The sequence below is a fragment of the Canis lupus genome, chromosome 4 (assembly GCF_048164855.1).
Source record: "Canis lupus baileyi chromosome 4, mCanLup2.hap1, whole genome shotgun sequence".
NCBI lineage: Eukaryota > Metazoa > Chordata > Mammalia > Carnivora > Canidae > Canis > Canis lupus.
The window spans coordinates 12596448-12616348 of record NC_132841.1 but is presented as its reverse complement, the minus strand read 5'-3'; the positions used below and the strand labels follow the sequence as shown (position 1 = coordinate 12616348).

The following is a 19901-nucleotide window of genomic DNA, read 5'->3' as shown; positions in this document are numbered from 1 at the left end:
CCAAGGTATTTTATGTATAAAGGCATTTCTGTCTACTTAGGTCTGCAAACTGGCAGGGGAGATACTCCTCACCCATTCACAACCCCCACCCTCCAGAAAATACTGACTTTCTTCATGATTCTGGTGCTTTGCCTATGTAATTGTGTGCTTTTCTTGAAGTGCTATAATTTGAAGATTTAAATGAAGGACAGTCTCATATGCATTTGTTCTTATACAGCCTTTTAGTCTTTTTAGATGTTTGGCCATTGCTATCATATATTATTTAGTTTAGGAAATCAAGATTATATTTTCTTTAAAAGGGATTTTGAACAAGAAAAATTACAAAGTACCAAATTGTCATTAGAAGGACCAGAATTACATTGCTTGCTTTTACAGCACAGTAAGTACTAGAGGGAGTTAATTTCTGATGAAGGGACATATCTAATTATTTCAAAGAATTTAGACATTTGGAAGTTTGTAGTATTCTGTCTACTAACACAATCTTTTGGTCTAAGAGACTGGCTTTTAGACTCTACAGTTTTATGTACAAATTGTAACATCTTCCAGTTTTCAGTTACGAAATACTGAAAGTTGATTTATACAAAGGCCTGTGGCAGGTGGTGAAGTGATTTCTGCCTAGTGTTCTGAATGTCCAAGTGAAGAAATTCACTGAACCCCAGATAAATTGATGGATGTAACTGTATTCTCTTAAGGTAACCAAATGTTCCATTATCTAATTAGGGATGTGCATGAATGGATGGATGATGATTTCCACTGTTGTTAGCTATTATCTGATGAAATCACAGCCAAGGGAATGGCTTAGAAAAATCTGTGGTCAAAGAAGACTCTGTCGAAACTAATTGTAAACCTGACATAGTGCAGAGACATAGGAGGTATGGATTAAGTGGGAAGACTTGTTGGGAGATCAAGGCTTGGGCCTCCAAATCCATTGCCATGTAAACTGTTTTTGAACTCTGAAAGTAGTATTTTCAAATTCTTTTAAAATATCATTTTGATACCACAACTTAGTAAAAGTTAAAACCAAAAAAGACAAATATCACTTATCAATTTAAATCCTTCCCTTTTCCCCCAAAGAGGCTGAGATAATCAAAATAGTGCATGAACCAAGGATGATTTAATGCAATAATTCAAGGATGGTTCAATAGTAGAAAATACAGATTTTATTACATTAAAAGTTATATGGAAAAAATCTTAATCATCTTCTGCGCCAGAAATGCATTTGATAAAATATAGTAAGCATTCTTTATAAGAATACTCAAAAATAGAGACATATAAATGTTTTCTTAACTTTGTGAAATAAATTGATCTAAGCCCCAGAGACAGAAGCTTGGCATTTGATAGTGTTCCAACTAAGTTAGGAACCAAAGACATAAACCTTACCTATTATTTAACATTATTCTTTATACCCTGTTCGATGCAAAGGCAAAAGAAGGAAATCTGAAGTATAAATATTCAAAATAAAAATGTAAAACTATCACTGTTTGTAGATGATTGTGTAGCTTTATTGTATTATATATTGTATATACTCAAGAGAATCATCCAAAAATCTACAGCAAACAAGAGAATTTAGTAAGGTAGTGGGACACAAAATTAACATATAGACATCAATAACTTTTACATACACAAAGAAATAACCCCAATTATAATATTAGCAAAAAGAATAGAATACTTAAAAAGAAATGTTAGGGAAAATTTTAACATTAAGAACACAATAGTAGACTTAAACAAATGCAAAGGCACACTATGTTTTTGATAGAAAGATTCAACATCATAAAAGGATCAAATTGCCTTAAATCCACTTACAAATTTAACTCACGGAACAGTTAAATTTGTAATTAAACTAATGTGGAAATGGTGAGTGAATAGAGAGATCAATGGACCAGAATGGAAAATTCAGAAATACACCTATGTATATATACCCGAGAATTAGATAGGAATTACAAATGACTTTTCATCTATGAAAGGAACACAACATTCAAGGAATGCTGAAAAATACACTATAAATCTATACTCAAATACTGTTTTACAGTTACCATGCCAGCAAAAACCCAAAAGTTTTATGACACATCCCATATTGCTGGGGAAAATATAAATTGGTTTAATCCCTTGAAGCCAATTTCATAATGCTGGTTACAATTACAGTGTACATGCCTTTTGACTCAGCAGTTCCTCTTTTGGGTTTTACCTAACAGATATGCATATATGCAGAAAGATATATGTATATGTAAGGTTATTCACTGCAGTGTTTTCATTGTAAGTCACAGGGAGCTGGTTGAATTAAGAGAAAGTCCTATACTGAAACATAGTGCAGCATGAAGAAGAAAATAAGGAAGGTCGCTGTGCATTGATGGTAAAGATCTTCAGGATATTTGTCAAGTGAAAAAAAAAGCAAGACATATACAAATATATGTGTGTGTGTGTATATATATATATAATGTATGTATATCATACTATTTTTCTGTGTAAAAAATAGAGGAAATCTATATTTGAGTTAGCAATATATGCATAAGCAAACTCTGGAAGAATGTAAAGGAAACCAGAAGCATTGTTTTCCTGAGGAGGATATGGGAGTTAGGTGGGAAATAGATAGGTGTGGGCTGTATAGCTTTCAGCCTTCTTTTTCATTTTTGAACTAGATGATAGCTAATAAACTAGATAATATATTATAATATATTATGATATATATATTATATATCATATAGCAATAGCCAAACACCTAAAGAGACTAAAAGGCTGTGTATTGTTTGCCTATTCGGTAAATAAACAAGTGTGTAGCCATCTGGTGAGATACTTTATGCTTATTAAGAAAAAAAGACTAAGGATGCTGTCTATATATTGATAGGGAAAAATCTTGGGGATGTTACGTGCATGCGACAAGGTCTGGAATAGAATGTACAATATGCTACTTTTGGTTGAAAAAGAGGAAAATCTAAGAACATTTGCTTGGTTTTCCTTGTATATTCATGAAGAAAATCTGGAAGGATACTCAAATTGGTGGACATTGTCATATGCTGCCAATTCCTGTCCAGACTCCCTCTGTGAATGAGATATTCCTTGCCCCAGCTGCTAAGAGTACTGCCAGCAGGGTGCCTTCAGTTGACAGCCCTAAGGGAATGACTGACTCCTTTGAAGGGAGTCCCCTCACCTAAGGTCACGCCCTCTTCCTGGATGGCCTGAATCTGGTGAATGATCAACATGGGGATATGATGGGTCAACTCTCCATGCCTAACTCAGGGCAACTCTGAAGGGTCATCTCAGCTTTAGAAGTTCCCTTTCTAGGTGCACCTGGATGGCTCAGTGGTTGAGCGTCTGCCTTTTGGCTCAGGTCATGATTCTTGAGTCCTGGGATCGAGTTCCGCATTGAGCTCCCTGCAGGAGTCTGCTTCTCCCTCTGCCTTTGTCTCTGCCTCTCAATCTGTGTCTCTCATGAATAAATAAATAAAATCTTAAACAAAAGTTCTGTTTCTTGACACTACATGTCAGCTTACCTTTTTCCTCTCCTGCCTGTTATAAAAAACCTCCTTCTTACAAGAGTCTGCTTCCTGGGGAAGCCAACATGTGACAAGAAACCAAACTTGGTGAGTGGGGACAGTTTTCACTCTGTGCCTTTTTATAATTAAAAAAAATTTTTTTTGAACCATGTGGATGTATTCCCTACTCAAATCATCAGTAAAAATTTTAAAGTTACTTGTTATGTCAGTGATATTTAATGCTTTTCCATGTGTATTTTTAGAGAAGCTTTTCATGATTTAATTTAGGAGGAGATATTTTTAATCCAAAATACTGTGCCCTACCATGCTCTAAATATGCTTTTCTTCTTTTTGTTTTTGCTTAGGACCTATAGAGGAATACCTCACGATCTTACCTTACGATGGAATTTAAAAAGTCACCTGATGGTGGATGGGGCTGGGTGATTGTGCTTGTCTCCTTTTTCACTCAGTTTTTGTGTTATGGATCACCATTGGCTGTTGGAGTCCTGTACATAGAATGGCTGGACACCTTTGGTGAAGGGAAAGGAAAAACAGCCTGGGTCGGATCTCTTGCAAGTGGAGTTGGCTTGCTTGCAAGTAAGTGGATATATTTATGCTTCTTCTCACCCCTTTATCATTTAATTAGATTTGTTGCATAACTAATGTTGTGCAAGGCATAGGAGGATATTTTTTAAGTATAACATATTTCCCTGCCTTCGTTGAGATCATGGTCCCTTTCTCTATAATAAATCTGTGTGAAAATACAGAGTTCCATGAGATCTTCATTCATTTATTTATTCATTTTTTTGCTATTATGTGCCAGGCAGTGTGCTAGATGCTGGATATTAAAAAGATGAACAGTAAACACATTGTTTCCGTCCTTAAGAGACTCACAGTTTAGTGAAAGACACACATCAGAAAGAATGACACAGGGAGATGAAGACATAGATCCAAGCATGTCCAGTGAATGATGGTGACCAAAGGACTGTTTGATGTTAAGCAGTCCTGTAAGCAGTTCCTGTATGATTCAAAATTACTCCTCTCAGATTTAGGTACACTGTGATCAAATTGTATGAACATCATTTGTGTCACCTTCATAAGAAAGTCCCATTTCACACTGGTGACGTTGGTCAGAATTTTAATATAGTATTATATATGATACAGATGTGAGGTATTTTGTCTCCAAAAGACTTCTCATAATGTCTCCAAAAGTAATGTTCTTCATAAATATTTATATATAATAGTGACTCCTGTCATCTTTAGAAAGAACAGTGGAGGGTTTTTGTTTACCTTTAAAGGATAAAAATCATATGGCACTTTAGTTTCTGAAGTAATAGTTTGAACTCTGCAGCAATATTTAGTGGTCATCTAATTTACTTGGAACTATTTAAGCACAGATGTGCTAAAATGGTTTGGGATCAGTAGCCCTGGGGTCTCTTTCTGTGTGCTATGACATGGTTCATGAGTAAATCACAATCTCTATTCTGTGGGTATATAAGGAGAAAATAAGGACATTGAATGTGGTGCTTTGTAAAGTAATTTTCAGCTTTGAAATGATTTCATGAAAACAAAATGCATTAGCCATACCTCCTCCTGAATATCACTAAAGAGAATTTCTTTAAACAAAACAAAACATTTGCTTCCAACTAATGTATTACCTTGTTTAAATTAAAAGCAAGACTTGAAAAACAATGCTGGATCATCTGGCCATGCCAGATAAGATAACTAAACATAACTAAACAAATGAAAATAATACTATCATTATGAACTTATGAGAAACAGGAAGAGTTTGCTCAAGATTTTTTGAAAGAGTTTTTCAAAATGTGGATTGTTTGCAACGCTGTCAAAGTACAAATGGATGATATGTGATTTGTTAATATAGGGGTTTGCAAGTATTGATTTCTAGAAAATGATCTGGTATGAGGAGGACAGAATTTTTTGATGTTCTCCAATTAGTTACATTTCTATTACCGAATACTAAGTAAAACAAAAGTGTCATTACTTTGTCTTCCAGCAGGGGTCAAGGGTAATGGAAATGATGTCTCAGCACACACTCAGAGAACAAATTTTTTCACTAAGTCTGTCCAGGTAGAAGTTGAGGGTTCAGAGAAGCTGAGAGCTCTTTAGGGATGGCTGGGGCAGAACTCAGGCTGAGACTCTGAACTGCAGCTCTACACTTTCCCCAAGCTCCCTCTGCTTCAAGGGTCATGAGTGGGCCCCTTAGCTTTTAGGAGGTCCAGCTACATAATTTGCAGGCTCCAGTACAAGATAAAATGCAAGACCTCTTGTTAAGAATTGTAAGACAGCAACAGCAGAGCAGTAAATCAAGTGCATGACCCTTCTAAGAGCTGTGCTCTGTGAGGCCAGAGTAGGCTTAAGCCTACAAAGCCAGGCTTGCTTGTAGGAGCTGTGGAAATAGAGCATCCCTCCAATGTTCAGGGGAGAGAACAAGTATTGGGGTGGGGAGGGAGCATTGGATTGAAGTCAATGGCTAGTTCAAATCCTGATGCTAAGACTACTTAGCTGAGATACCTTGTGTAAGTCCCACTTCACTTCATCTCAAGGTCATTAGCTAGATTAGGAGGCACTTGGACCAGCTGGTCATACCCTTTGAAAGTGAACATGGAATAAAGAGACCAGAGTGTTTATGAATGAGGGAGTGGTAGGAAAAATATAATGGCTGAAGAGCGACCCCTGATAGGTGTGTGTATGTGCACAGGTGTGAGCACTTTAGTTGATATTCACTGAACATGCATGATATTGGCCTCCCCGTCTCTTCATAACATAAATTAAAGGACAAGCCTGGAAACCATGCTAGTGAAGTATTAGCAAGAGGTGTCTAACAGCATGTGAACCATGTCAGCCCTTTGTTAACAACTTTGTTGTACAGAGAAACAAACACATTAGTACTACCTTGAAAATGGGAAAAGTATAGCTTATTTTGGTGACCCAAATGGTTATCAGCAGTTCCTAACCAGGGAGGTAGCTAGAATCATCTATAGAAATGGTTTAGCAATAAAGGCCTTTATTCGACCCCCAGACATTCTAATTCAGTCAGTCTATGATAGGGCCCACATATGTGAATTTTTATAACCTGAGAAGTGATTTTCAGATGGGAACTACCACTGGCTTAAACCCTCTTAACTTAGATTTCAATCTTGCAGTTTTCGATAATTCTCTAATGTATGATTTGCCTTCACTTATTTGTAAAGGGAGCTACTGTAGGGTTTCTGCTTGGTTGTAGCAGTGCATATGCCATGTAAAACATGAAAAATAGTGCCAACTGATTCTGATTTGGTGAAAAAAACACACATAAATGGACTTCTTTGCATGTTTTTTGATAAAAAATATAATTTATATTTGTGTATATATAGTTATATTCATACTTTTTTGGGATAAAGATGGACTTTACATATATACATACATATATGCACACATATATATGTATGTGTGTATATGTGTGTTTGTGTATATTTACTCTTAAATTCAGGAGTATATATGAATTACTCAAGTTTGTCTAAAAAAGCACTTTCCTACCTATCAGTGCAGTGGGGTGGAGATGGGGGGTGAGGATGGGTGTATTCATTTTAACTAGCTCCCCAGATGATTATGATGCAGGTAGGCCATAATATTTCTAGTACATGAGTTATTGTCTTTACTCAGTTTTGTCCAGAGAAGACATAGTAGGTCTCTTCTACAATACAGCTCTTCTACAGTCCAGCTCCTGGGGCTTTATAACTGAGGTAGACCCAGAAGAATAAGTACCTCTGCTAAGCAGCTTACATTTGCTTGTCCCTCCAGTTCACTAAGAGCCCCTTCTGTGCCTGGCTCAATACCAGCCACTTTCACATACTTGATCTTAATTGATCCTCCCAACAATGCCCTGAAGTAGGCATTATTGTTCTTAAGTTTTAGGGGCCAAGATGCCCACATGAAGATGAAGCCCAAGATAAAGTCCATTCTCTAAGAGGAATAGTGACACCCAACCTCCAGTTTCTCTAACCCGTTAAGCCTGTTTCTTCATTTTTAAATTGGGGACAATAAAAGTACTACCTAATATGATTGTTGTATAGAATAATTGAGATGGTGCTTGGTATATGGTGAGTGCTCCACAAACATTAGCTATTTGAGAACAAGAATCAGCCACAATAAAGTAAAATCACTTTCCCAAGCAGTTCCAACCAAACTGTGGAATCTGCAAAAGAAAGGGACCCTTCAGAATGAATGACAAAGATATTTCTGGGGCGATGGGCTGAAGGGAGAACTAGAACTTGGTAAGATTGTCCCCAAGCATCTCAAAGTTTAAGGCCCACCCCTTTTCTCTGGCAAAATTAGACTTGGACAGTAGCTCACAGTAGCACAGTAGAACAATGCAAGACATGTACTTCTTTACATTCTTCATAATCTTAATTTTTCATTCCTTCTCTTTGAAACTTGAATAATTGAGGAGAAAATACTTCTTCCTCTTGTCTGAATTATTTGCTTGTCCAGGTGATCCTTGGGATAAATAATGCTGGGAATTTGGGTTACACATAGTAAGTGAGCTCACTTCCATTACATACATCCATAGAGTCTCCTCTGTGCTCGTGATTCCAAGACAGAAGACATTTTTTGTGCTTATAAGAGATTTTAGTTTCAGGGAGGAGACAGAAAAAAAGCTTACTAATTTGAGACTTCAAAAATGCAAGGGCAAAGCAGTCTGGAGTTTTATATAGATTGGTTGTGAGGTGGGCCAGATGGGAGGATGGGCTGTACATGGTGGACCGTTGAAGGAGAAAGCCATCCATATGGATTCCCTCTATGCAGATTCTTGGAGCCTGCACTGCTCTGATGCATTCTGGTAGAATAAATCTGGTTGCAGAAGGAAGCAGTGCATTGGGAGATGTGATGGTCAATGTTAACCTGGTTAGGCTGTATTTCCCTAGTTAATCAAGCAATAGTGTGTTTCTGTAAAGGTATTCTATAGATGTGCTCAAAGTCCATAATCAACTGACTTTAAGGAAGGGAGACTATTCTAGATAATTTGGGTGAATGTCTCAGCACCCAAATTTTAATGGATTGAAACATCAATCCATTAAAAAGATTTAGGAACAGAAATGATTTTTTCCAGAAGAAGAAATACCATCTTCGAATGATAGCTTCCACCTTTGCCAAAGAGTTCCAACCTGTCCTCCCTGATGGCCTGCCCTAGGGGTTTCGTACTTGCCCAGCCAGGTCTCACAATTGCATAAGCCAGTTCTTTGCAATAAATCTCTCTTCACACGTATCTTCTGGTTCTGTTTCTCTGCCTGAAACGTGACTGATGGAGGAGAGATGAACTTAACTCAAGGAGGATCATGGCTCTGCATTGGTTTCAGATGAGCTAAAGTGCTTCTTGGTTAGACGTCATTTTTCAAATTTAAGAAGGGTGGGGCCGTTTTTCAGACAACAGAGTTGCTGAAACAGCAGGGAGACCTTTTGTTCTGTATTTTTGTACTCTAAGCAGATTTAACAGTCTCTCCTCCCTTTTCTCCTTAATTCCTCCACAGACCTGCAGATTGATAATGAGTCAGTAAATCTATCCTCAGATTAATATAGTAAGTCAGTATAGCCATTTGGGCTTGCTGAATGAGTTGTGACTGCTGACAGAGTAGCATTTGAGGATTATCTGGATGATTTTATTCCCAAGCTCTGTTAACTCCTTCAAGGAGGACTGAATTTCTGCCTCCTACAAGAATTCTGTTGCATTGGCTAGTTCCCAGTATGCTAGGCATTTCCAGGATTGGTGAGAATAACTCTGGATTTTTGAATTAGCTTTCTGTACTCTCTGTATATCACCAAACCAATCAACAAGCAAGGCAGTCACTCTGCACGAGATCAAGGATTTGATTGGGTTTGGCTCCTTAGTGCCTTTCTTTTCCTTTAGGGAGATGAATTTGAATTTCTGGTCTCAGCAGGAACAACGGGTGAGAAACCTCTAAAAACTTGCTGGGCTGCCTGCATTGTGGGTAGAGGGATAAGTCTCTCATGACCCAGTCATCTGCTCTATTAGGAAATTCTTGCTATGCTACAGTTAATACAGCATGGTTACTGCTCTATTTTATTTCTCACTCTATTTATGAGTCAGCCTATTTATGGCTTCAGTGCTGTAGGCCTGGCCATCCTACCACTCTTAGGATTCTGAAACTGTTTAGGAGAGCTAAGTGTATGGAAGTTGATTTATTTCCCAAAGGGCATGATTTCTTTCCCAAAGCTATCTTATAATAATGAGAAAGTGGAAAACCACATTGTGTTTCTATTTCCTCCATTTAGCATTTTCATCCCTTTTGTTGATAAAACCATACTTTATGGCCCAGTGCAAGGCTCAGTTTTTTGGCCCAAGGTGCTCTCTCTTTTCTGAAATCCCAAAACATATGAAACCTTTCTTTGGGTGCCTCTTGTCTGTGACTTTGGATTTTAATTTAACTCTTGTGTGTTTATTTTGTCTTCTGGTGTAGGTCTTGGATTGTGTGTATTTCTCTCTGTGTCTTCTATCATAATATGAGACTCCAGTGCTGTGCTGTCCAGCACAGCAGTCACCAGCCACATGTGGTTATTGAGCATTTGAAATGTGACTAGTTCAAGCTGAGATGTGCTATAAGTTTAACAAATTCACACTGGATTTCAAAGCTTACCACAAAACAAAAGAATATAAATGTCTCATTAATGATACTGAAATGATAATGTTTTAGATGTATTGGATCAGATAAAATGTATTACTAAAATTAATTTTGCCTCTTTTTACTTTTCTAACGTGCCTACTAGGTAGTTTAGAATTCCATATGTGGCTCATATGTGTGACTTCTTGTATTTCTAATGTGTAGTGTTACTCCAGTGGACACTTGTTAAATAGTGAAGGAATGACAGTGGTCAAATGTTTAGTCTTTTGTTTGATTGATGCAGACTTAAATATAATATTACTAACATACTTTTAAATTTTAAGAAGAGGATTCTTCTTCCGTGCTAATTTTAACAGCCAGCAAAACTTTAGCTCTGTTATTTCTTCCTAAATTACCCTGAGGGCTGAAGCAAACAATTTCATCACTTACTTGGAGATCATTCTGACTTCCTTATAACAACCCATTCTTCTCATTTTCTTAATTCACCCATGATCACAACAACAAAACAATTTTTCAGTTAGAATTTTCATTTTCATTTCCCTTTTTATTCCCCTCATTGCTGAAAATTACCTCAATAAGCACAAAATGAAGCAAAAAATATAAAGCAATTTGTTAATAGTCATCTGCAAATCCGATTGATTGAGGTAATCCCATCCTTATCTTCCTTTCTTTCTTTGCTCCTGACTTTGGTTTGTAGGGCTACTCCCTGGGCTCTTACTTTTTTTTGAGTGAATGTGTCTCCGTTGTGCCAATAATGTTGCCAGGAGAATAGAATATCTTTAAGAGCCCTGACTCTCATTTGTGAGGAAGGTTAGAGCTGTTCACCTGTCAGTGCCCCACACTGCCATCTCCATCCTTAGACCATTCTTCTGTGCTGACTGCCAGCTCTGCTACTTAACAGGTAGCCAAGGACTTTCAGTTCAACCAATCCGTCAGTATTAATCTCCCAAACAGAATGTAGTAATGGTAATAATGGCTACCAAACACCATATACATACAACTGTAGTTCCAAGAAACATTTTCACTGAAGGTAAAATGATTATAAAGGCACTGATATCCTGTGTGTGTGTGTGTGTATAAGGTTCCTATTATCTTCTTACTATCTTACATTTATTTTATTCTCAAGTCCTATCTTTCTCACTATTTCCTTATTAAAATCCTTCTTCCTCTTGAAAGAAATGGCAGCAATAATAGATGGTTGTTACATTTTTAAAAAGACTTTATTTGTTAAAAAAAAAAAAAACTGGCACCAGATGAAGCTTTCTGTCTTCCTTTCTGTCTAAAATTTCACAGCTTTCAAGAAGTAGAATCACTGGCTCATATTATGAGTTAACTAACTCTTGTTCCAAAGACCCCTTCTGCAAAGTATGAGACCTGAAGCATTATAAGAAATCTCCTCTGAGAGTCGTCTTTTTATTGAATTTATCTCTTGAAACTGATCCAGTACTGAGGAGTACTCTATGGTTTCTCGTCTTGGAAAAGTTGCCTGAAATTGCTAGAACTAATAAGCATGTATATGTGTTATGTCTTGCAGATGTGACTTAATGGTCAATTCCAGTTATACTTTGCCCTAATTGTTATTGATGAAATATGAGGCCGCTGTGGTCTAAATCTACGTAAATAGAATCTAGAGATACTTTAGTTCTGAGGATGAGAATAAAATAGTTTGCTTTGAAATTTTAAACACCAAAACGAGCATGAATGTTACATTTTCATCTGCCATCAATTCACAGAACTACTTAAACTGTAAGCTATTAACAAAAGTATATTGGCATTCTTTACTAGTATTTTGATTTTTAGGAAATAATTAAGATGTCAAATGAAATACTTCTCAGTTGGGAAAAATGCTAAGCTGACTTTGCCTTTACCCCTATCATTGATTGGCTATGGATTCTTAGTCAAATTACAGGGTCATTCTGAATTCCAGTTTTATCATTTTAAAAATGAAGTGTTTGGACTCTTTCAAGGCCTCTTTTAGCTCTAAAAATCTGCTTTAAATCTCTGACATCAAGATTTTTTTCTCTAAGTAAGCAGCAGATGGCAGTATGAAAGTAGATAATTTTTTAAAAAGAGCTCTCAATTTACTGTTTTTATCAAAGAATTTCTGCTCATTTTTCCCCTAAGCTTAATTTTTTTCTCAAAGAGTCATATGTTAGCCCAAAATGATTTAGGAACTTATCCCATAATTGATAATGGTTATGTACTTACTAGCATGTAATAATTCTAGTGTAAGTGTACATGCTATGAAAATTATTACCCTTCATCTACATACCTAGTTTCCCATACTTTGCGTCTCCTTGTGGAGTTATCATGCATTAAGGAGCATACATTTAAAGTCCTTTTTTGGGGTTGGAACTTGAAACTCTTCAGGTATGCCAATAATTATCTCTGTGTTTTAATTCCATTGTGCTTGTTAAATTTGTTGACACCGAGTCTCAATGTCAGTGCAGTTTGGTAAACACCACAGAAGGGTCATGCTTTTATGATGTTTTATGAAATTTGACCATTAAAATCAGTTCTATTTTTGAAGTGTCTAAGTATTTCTCATTGGTTATACAGATAGCTCAACTACTGGATAATAAGTTTGGTCTTTCAAGTGGATTTTCCTTTTAAAACACTGGCACAGAATATTCCCCTTTGTTTATCATATAAATATATCAGTCTGCTTTTCTATACCAGCTCACATAGAAGGCCTGAAATGTCAGGGGCCAGTTCATGACCAGGGATAAATGTGGGAGAGCTGTACATGTGGAGAGAGCTATGTGCTATCTCAGTGGTCATATCCTGTTCTTAAGTATGCACTTGAGAGATTCTCTGGTATTGGCAGGAATGTTGGAGTGGTCAGATCCTGTCTCTATCACTTACTAACAATGAAACTCATTTCTCTGAGGTTACTAAATGAAAGATATATACAGAAAAGTGTGCATATCATAAGAATAGCTCAATGAATTTTTTACAAACCAAGTTACACCTGTGATAAGCGCAGTCACATCAAGAAACAGAACATTGGTAGTACCCTGGAAGGTGGGCTGTGCTCTCTTCTGGTTATAACTCCCTAGCCATTATCAAAGATGACTGTTATCTTGACTACTAATCATAGATTAATTTTTCCTGTTTTTGTACTTTTTATAATTGCAATTATGCAATGTATACTTTCTTGTGTTGAGCATCTTTCACCCAACATATATTTATGAGATACTTCTATATGTGTATCTATAAATCATTTGTTCTCATTGCCATGTAATAGTCCATTGTATGACTATACCAGAATTCATTTATACATTCTATTGCTGATGAACATCTGGGTTTTTAGGCTACTATGAATAGTTCTGCTATGAACATTTATGTACTTCTGAAACAGGTATTTCTATTGAGTGTGTACATAGGAGCAGAATTTCTGGGCTATACAATGTGCTATGTTCAGCTTTAGGAGACAATATGAGAGTTCTGATTGCTTCATATCCTTATAATACTATCGTCTGCCTTTCGTCATCCTGGTGATTGTGCTTTTTAAAAATTGGGGATGATAATTTGTACCTGAAAGGTTGTTGGCAACTTAATTAAGGTGTATTTCTCCTTGCATTCAAAGTCTGGGCTCTTTCTTCTGCCATGGGCTTGGATAACCTCTCTGAGCTTCAGTTTCCTTCCATGTAAATGAGACTAATGGGCTGAATAATCCTTAATGTCCTTTCGTTTCTGATACGCTCAGCTCTGTAGCTGTAAGTGTCTTTTAGGTATCCTGCTATTGGGAAAGAATTTCACTATCACTTAAATCCCATTACTTAAGTAGTTGCCCACTTACCCATAGAACAGATCTAGGTAGTGTCACTGTTACCTGTCATTCGATGGTGTACTTCCTCCCACAAGTTCCAGATCACACATAGAATGTAGGACCATGGTACTGACTGACTCATACCCAAATGGGTAGGATGCTTTTCCATTTGACCTCACCTGCCAGAATAGTCTCTAGGGAGTAAATAACCACCACCACCCCCATCTCTCTACAGGGTCACAATTGGTTGTGTTCAGCCAGTCATCAAGCTTATTTTCTCATCAATTATATGACCACCCTTTTGCAGGGTAGGAAAAATGCATGGAACGTGCAAGAGGCAAAAATCCTCAGCATAGTATGATGGTTAAGATGCTGGGCTCAGGAGTCAGACTGCCTGTGTTTTTACTTCTTCCCCTGTTACTACTCTGGTGGCTGCTGCTGCCATTCTCATCACTGAAGAGCTGGCATTGATTGGGGACTTCCTCGTGTCAGGCCTTGTGATCAGTTTGACACCTGTGCTCTCATTTGTCTTTGCTGTAACGCTGTGCAGTGGTACTTTTATTACAATCTTCAGATGTGGAAACTGAGGCACAGAGAGATCAAAAAAGTTGCCTGAGATTGAATCACCAGCAAGTAGCAGAGCTCCAAATTTGAGTAAGGTCTGACTCCAGAATGCCCATTTCTTAACTATGTGGCCTTACCATCAGGAAACTCTAATTTCCTTATCAAAAAATGAGGTTAAAAGTAGTATCCACCTACCAGGGCTGCAGTGAGATTAAAATGAAATGTGATTGTTTATGGGAAGTATCTCGCAGAGTGTCTGGAATATGGTAAATACACAGTAGATGCTTATTGTTAGTGGTGTTGTGTGGTGGAAAAAACTATTTTAAATTTATGATGGGATTGTCAAATAAGTGAAGATTTCATTTATTATTTTAGGTCCTGTCTGCAGCCTCTGTGTCTCGTCTTTTGGAGCAAGACCTGTGACAATCTTCAGTGGCTTCATGGTAGCTGGAGGCTTGATGTTGAGCAGTTTTGCTCCCAATCTCTACTTTCTGTTTTTTTCCTATGGTATTGTTGTCGGTAAGAAAGCTGGTCACTATAATTTTTCTAAGCTTCAGAGCTAAACATCATTTTATCAATGTCAGGTTTATTATTCCATTAATATAAGGCATGAAAATGATAAAAAATAATTTACTTTCAATCACCAAATCACTGAAAGCTACTGCCTTAGTAACATGTCTGCTCAGTGAGTCAAAATGTTTGAAAAGATAAACATGTTTTATCAATGCATATTATGTTCTCTTGCGAGGCACAAGATTTTTCATTTCAGCACTGGTTTCTAAAGCACAAAAAAGGAAAAAAAGAGAGGGGGGAGCGTGAGCTTGACAGCACTTCCCACTGACTTAGGAAATGGTCACTGTCACATTTGCCAGTTAAGCAGGGCTCTGCTGAGCTATTTGTATTCTAAACATCCTGTCCTTCCAGGGTGCACAACTCAAAGTTACAGCAGAAATAAAAAGTAGATGTTAAAACACATCATTATTATTATTTTTTAAAGATAAGGCACAAGTGAAGAAAAACTGAGTGGTGGGGATAATTGATGATGATCCTGGTTACAGGAGAGGGTCCGGAGCCTGAGAGCACTGACAGTTAGTTTTGGTGCAGATGCCTTTGTGATGTATTTTACTAATTGTTTTTTTAAATATTTTATGTATTTATTAGAGAGAGAGAGAGAGAGAACAAGCAGGGGGAGCAGCAGGAGGAGAGGGAGAAGCAGGCAACCCGCTAAGCAGGGAGCCTGATGTGGGGCTCCATCCCAGGACCCCCAGATCATGACCTGAGCGGACTGTAGACGCTTAACCAACTGAGCTACCAAGGCGCCCCTATATTATACTAATTGTATTCAATGTTCAGCATCATCAGACTATTCCTAGAGGCGTTGATAGGGAACTTGAAAAAGATGATTCCAGCAGTCAACGTTTTTCCTAGTGTCTGAAGGAACCTAATTTTGTTGACTAGTAATATTCCTCTTTTTTTTACTTGGGACTATTTCCCAAATAAACATAATAGAAGTAATAGCAGCTAATATGCACTGAGTACTCCCTGTGTGCTTGGCTCTGTGCTGAATGCTTTATCTGACCTCAGTTAATCTTCACAAGAACCCAAATTACAGAGAGGGAAAGGGAAGCTCAGAGAAATTACTAACTGAAGATATATAACTAGGATATTTGGTGTTGAATCCATTCAGTCTGACACCAGATCCTGACCCCGTTCACATTTTTGTAACTATTTTTGTGCTTTTTGAACACTTAAAGTCTATTTTAAATTTAACTACATACTCTAATATTGCTGAGATCTGAATCTAAATAAGCAAGTCCTATGTTCGTTCTTTGAGAGCATGCAATATATTTTTGGTATTTTATATTCCCTATAGTGCTTAATACAGTTTTGGACTGTGGGTAAAAATACGTTAGTCTCTTGTGTAAAATTTGAGAGTATCCATTGAATAATCATTTTGCATTGTTGTCTAAAGCCATTAAAATAAAAAGGTAGATATCTGTGTTTATGCATGACTATTGTATTATTCCTTTTAGGACAAATCCCTTTTTACATAGAAAATTGAATTATTATGTCATTGATATGATTTGAGCATTTTCCCCAAGCTCTGGACTACACATTTAAAATTTCATGGGATTTTCCTCCTTCACATGGTTTCAAGGTTAATCTAGGCATACAAAGTTGTTACCAACTTAGAAATTGATGCAGTGAGTGATACCATAGCATGCATTACTTATAGATTAAAATGAATTTTTAAGAGTTAAAAATTGGCTTGCAATATATAAGAGTTATATACATTTGATTGTGTTGGAAGACTATCTAATAATAAACAGAAAGAAAAAGACAATATTAACTAACTCCCATAACTAAATTTTAATTTCTGTAGTAATGAAGGGAGCAATGTGAAGTTATTTGGCTTATGTTGTTGAAACCTTTTGAGAACTAACTGTGCCCTTCCACCTCCATGAATCTATGATTATCAATTAATTAAATGGGATCTGAGATTGGTCTTGATTGACACTTTTGGCTTCTGGTAGTATTATAGGACTTCCACTTGGCTTTCCCCACTATGATAACTCTTACTCCATTGGCCAAGGAACAATGTAGGGGGTTATACTCACCATCATGAATGTGTGAGCCAATGAAATATTAGGAATTTGGTTGGGTCCATGGACTCGGTGAATCCATTGTGAGCCAGAAGTGGGCCATGATCCTATATATTACCTGGCTCCGCATGACCACACTCTAAGGGAAGGCCATGTAAATACTTCAGGCCCCGAGTTAACATTGCCAGCTCATGTCCTGTGTCCAACAATGCTCAAAGGGTATCCCACTTTCCCTGGTGCACAATTACCTAAATAAATGGCCATAGTCATCTTTGGGGAAGTATTTAGGGTACTGTTATCTATACTTGTCATAGCATTTGTTGCCATGTCCTTCCTCCTCGAATCCCAGTCTGTCCTTCACTTAATGTTTCTGGGTCAGGAAACAGACTCAGGTCTGAAGCTCTGATTTGACAATAGGTTCTTCTCTCTCTCTCTCTCTCTCTCTATATATATATATATATATATATAATTGAAGTTCGATTTGTGAGAATAGGTTCTTAATCCCTGCAACTAAGAAGCAATTGTAAGCTTGTGGAGAGAGTGCTGGCCTTCTTAGGGTCAGGAGATGGAGATTTTGTGAACCTCAGCAAGCTTGATGACAAATGGCTCCCCCTTCATCTGTGAAGGCACATTGGGAAACCCACCTCACAAGGTTTTGTGAGGACTAAATAAAGTCAGGTGAAATATAAATAAAAATAAAACAAATAAAAGAACTGAGTTGTATTTCAATTAATAAAAAATCACTCCCCCTGGTAATTATTGAGGTCCTGTGAGCTACTCCTAGCCAGAGATAATTAATACTTATTACTGTGGTAGATGTCTTTGTCTTTCTTTCTTTCTTTCTCTTTCTTTCTTTCTTTCTTTCTTTCTTTCTTTCTTTCTCTCTCTCTCTCTTTCTTTCTCTTTCTTTCTCTCTTTCTTTCTTTCTTTCTCTTTCTTTTCTTTCTTTCTTTCTTTCTTTCTTTCTTTCTTTCTTTCTTTCTTCTTTCTTTCTTTCTTTTCTTTCTTTCTTTCTTTCTTTCTTTCTTTCTTTCTTTCTTTCTTTCTTTCTTTCTTTCTTTCTTTTCTTTCTCATCAGTAGGTACATAGTCCAGGGCTCATTGAATATTTTGGGGATAAATAAATGAGGTGATAGTGAACAATGATTCTTACATTCTATCGCAATTTAGAATATCCAGTTGAAAAGGAAGTGACAGGAAATTATTATGGCCTAAACTCATTTTCCTTTTTGTATTGAGTTTCTTAGAAAAAACAAGAAAGGTTCATTCTAATGATAATATTCATTGAGCACCAATTCTGTGCAGAATTTTATACTAAGCATTTTCATTGCTAGAATGAACTAGATGGTCTCTTACGAGCAACAATATGGGAGGGAAGGAGCAAGCGCCAAGAGGCAGTCTCTGGGATCTAACCATCTGGGTTAACCCGATCTTACTCACTTGCCAGCTGTGTGCCTCCAGACAAGTTACCTAACTTCTATTTTCTCATTTTTTAAAACAGAATGTAATAATGACATCCACCTTCAGGTTTTGTGAATTGAAGATGTAAGGCAACAACAAATACTAGCTAGCATAACCATTATTATCAGTTTTGTGACCTTGGAAAATTATTGAATCTCTCTGAGCTTCTATTTATATTTTTATCAAAAGACTTCACAGAGCGATTATGCCTATTTGTGAAATAATGTATACACAGAGACACAAGAGGTGTTGCATACATCCTCTCCCCTTCAATTCCTTTCTGACCACTTAGTTCAAGACCACAGCAGCAATGTTTTGCTACTGAGGAAGCTTTGTTGAATCAACAATATTGACATAATAGATTAAGAAGATAGATAAAGAAATTAAAGCATTTTAGTATGTTTAATTATAATACACAATATCAAAAAGGATACTAAATTGTACTAATGAGCATAATTCTGTTTTGCCACTTAGTTGATGTTTTAAAAAGTATCATAATGAAAATATGATGTTATCTCTTTTAGTTTTTCTAACATAAAATGGCAGTTTCCCCTTTGTCAATTGACTGTAAGCCACACTGCCAAACCTGGTAATTCAGGCTTCTATTTTTTCAATTACTTTACTGAATCAGGAAAAAGAAAGTGGGGTGCAGGATGGGGGTAGGGGTGGAAAATATGTGCTGAATGAGTTGCTCAGGCATCTCTCCAGTTATTTGTTTTTGCTTTTCTGAAAAGCACAACTCAAAATCAAGGTCTTCCATTCTGTTTTCTTCTGAGTATATTGTTATTTAGTTACCTGGTTAGTGTTTTCTTACTGTTCCTTCTTGGTTTTTGGAAAAATTCAATTTTCGCTTCCTTCATTTTCATGATAATATCTGCTTGTAGACTGAATCCGCACAGCTTCTTGAGATTGGGGAGGGTAAGAAAACACCATGTTTACAGAGAGTCTGATTCTCTTACTCAATTATGGCAAATGAGATAAAGGTCATTTCCTCACGTTCATTTTAGCAGTTAGAGTTTTATAAGCCTTTTTGTTTAGTTTAGTTTTTAATGGTTATATCATTAAAGATAGTCTTTTTTTCTCTCATGGATGTTCAATTGTAATAAGGAACTATGATTTTCTAATTAGTCTAAGGCTATTAGTGATATAATGCTATAATACTCAGGTGAAAAGTGAAAACATGTCAAAACAATGGTTATTTTTTAGTACTTATTATATTATATTCTAGGCACAGATACTAAATATTTTATATTTTTTATGTCTTTTAATCTTTACAGCTATTTTGTGAAATTGTTTTAAAGATAAAGAAACTAAAATTAGAGAGTTTCAGTAAACTCTAGAGTCCCCAGAGTCACCCAGCCAGTAAGAGATGGAGCTGGGATTTGAATCCAAGC

At 36.7% G+C, this 19901-nt stretch overlaps 1 protein-coding gene across 7 annotated transcripts in view; it reads left to right on the top strand.

Moving 5' to 3' along the window:
- SLC16A9 (solute carrier family 16 member 9) overlaps positions 1-19901 on the top strand; it is a 58823-nt gene that overhangs the window by 24873 nt on the left and 14049 nt on the right. For all 7 annotated transcript variants that reach the window (XM_072823179.1, XM_072823172.1, XM_072823175.1 and 4 more), the window contains 2 exons: positions 3836-4067; positions 14820-14963. In XM_072823179.1, the coding sequence (XP_072679280.1) occupies positions 3872-4067; positions 14820-14963 (340 nt within the window). In that variant the 5' untranslated portion in view covers positions 3836-3871. The remainder of the gene's footprint in view (positions 1-3835; positions 4068-14819; positions 14964-19901) is intronic.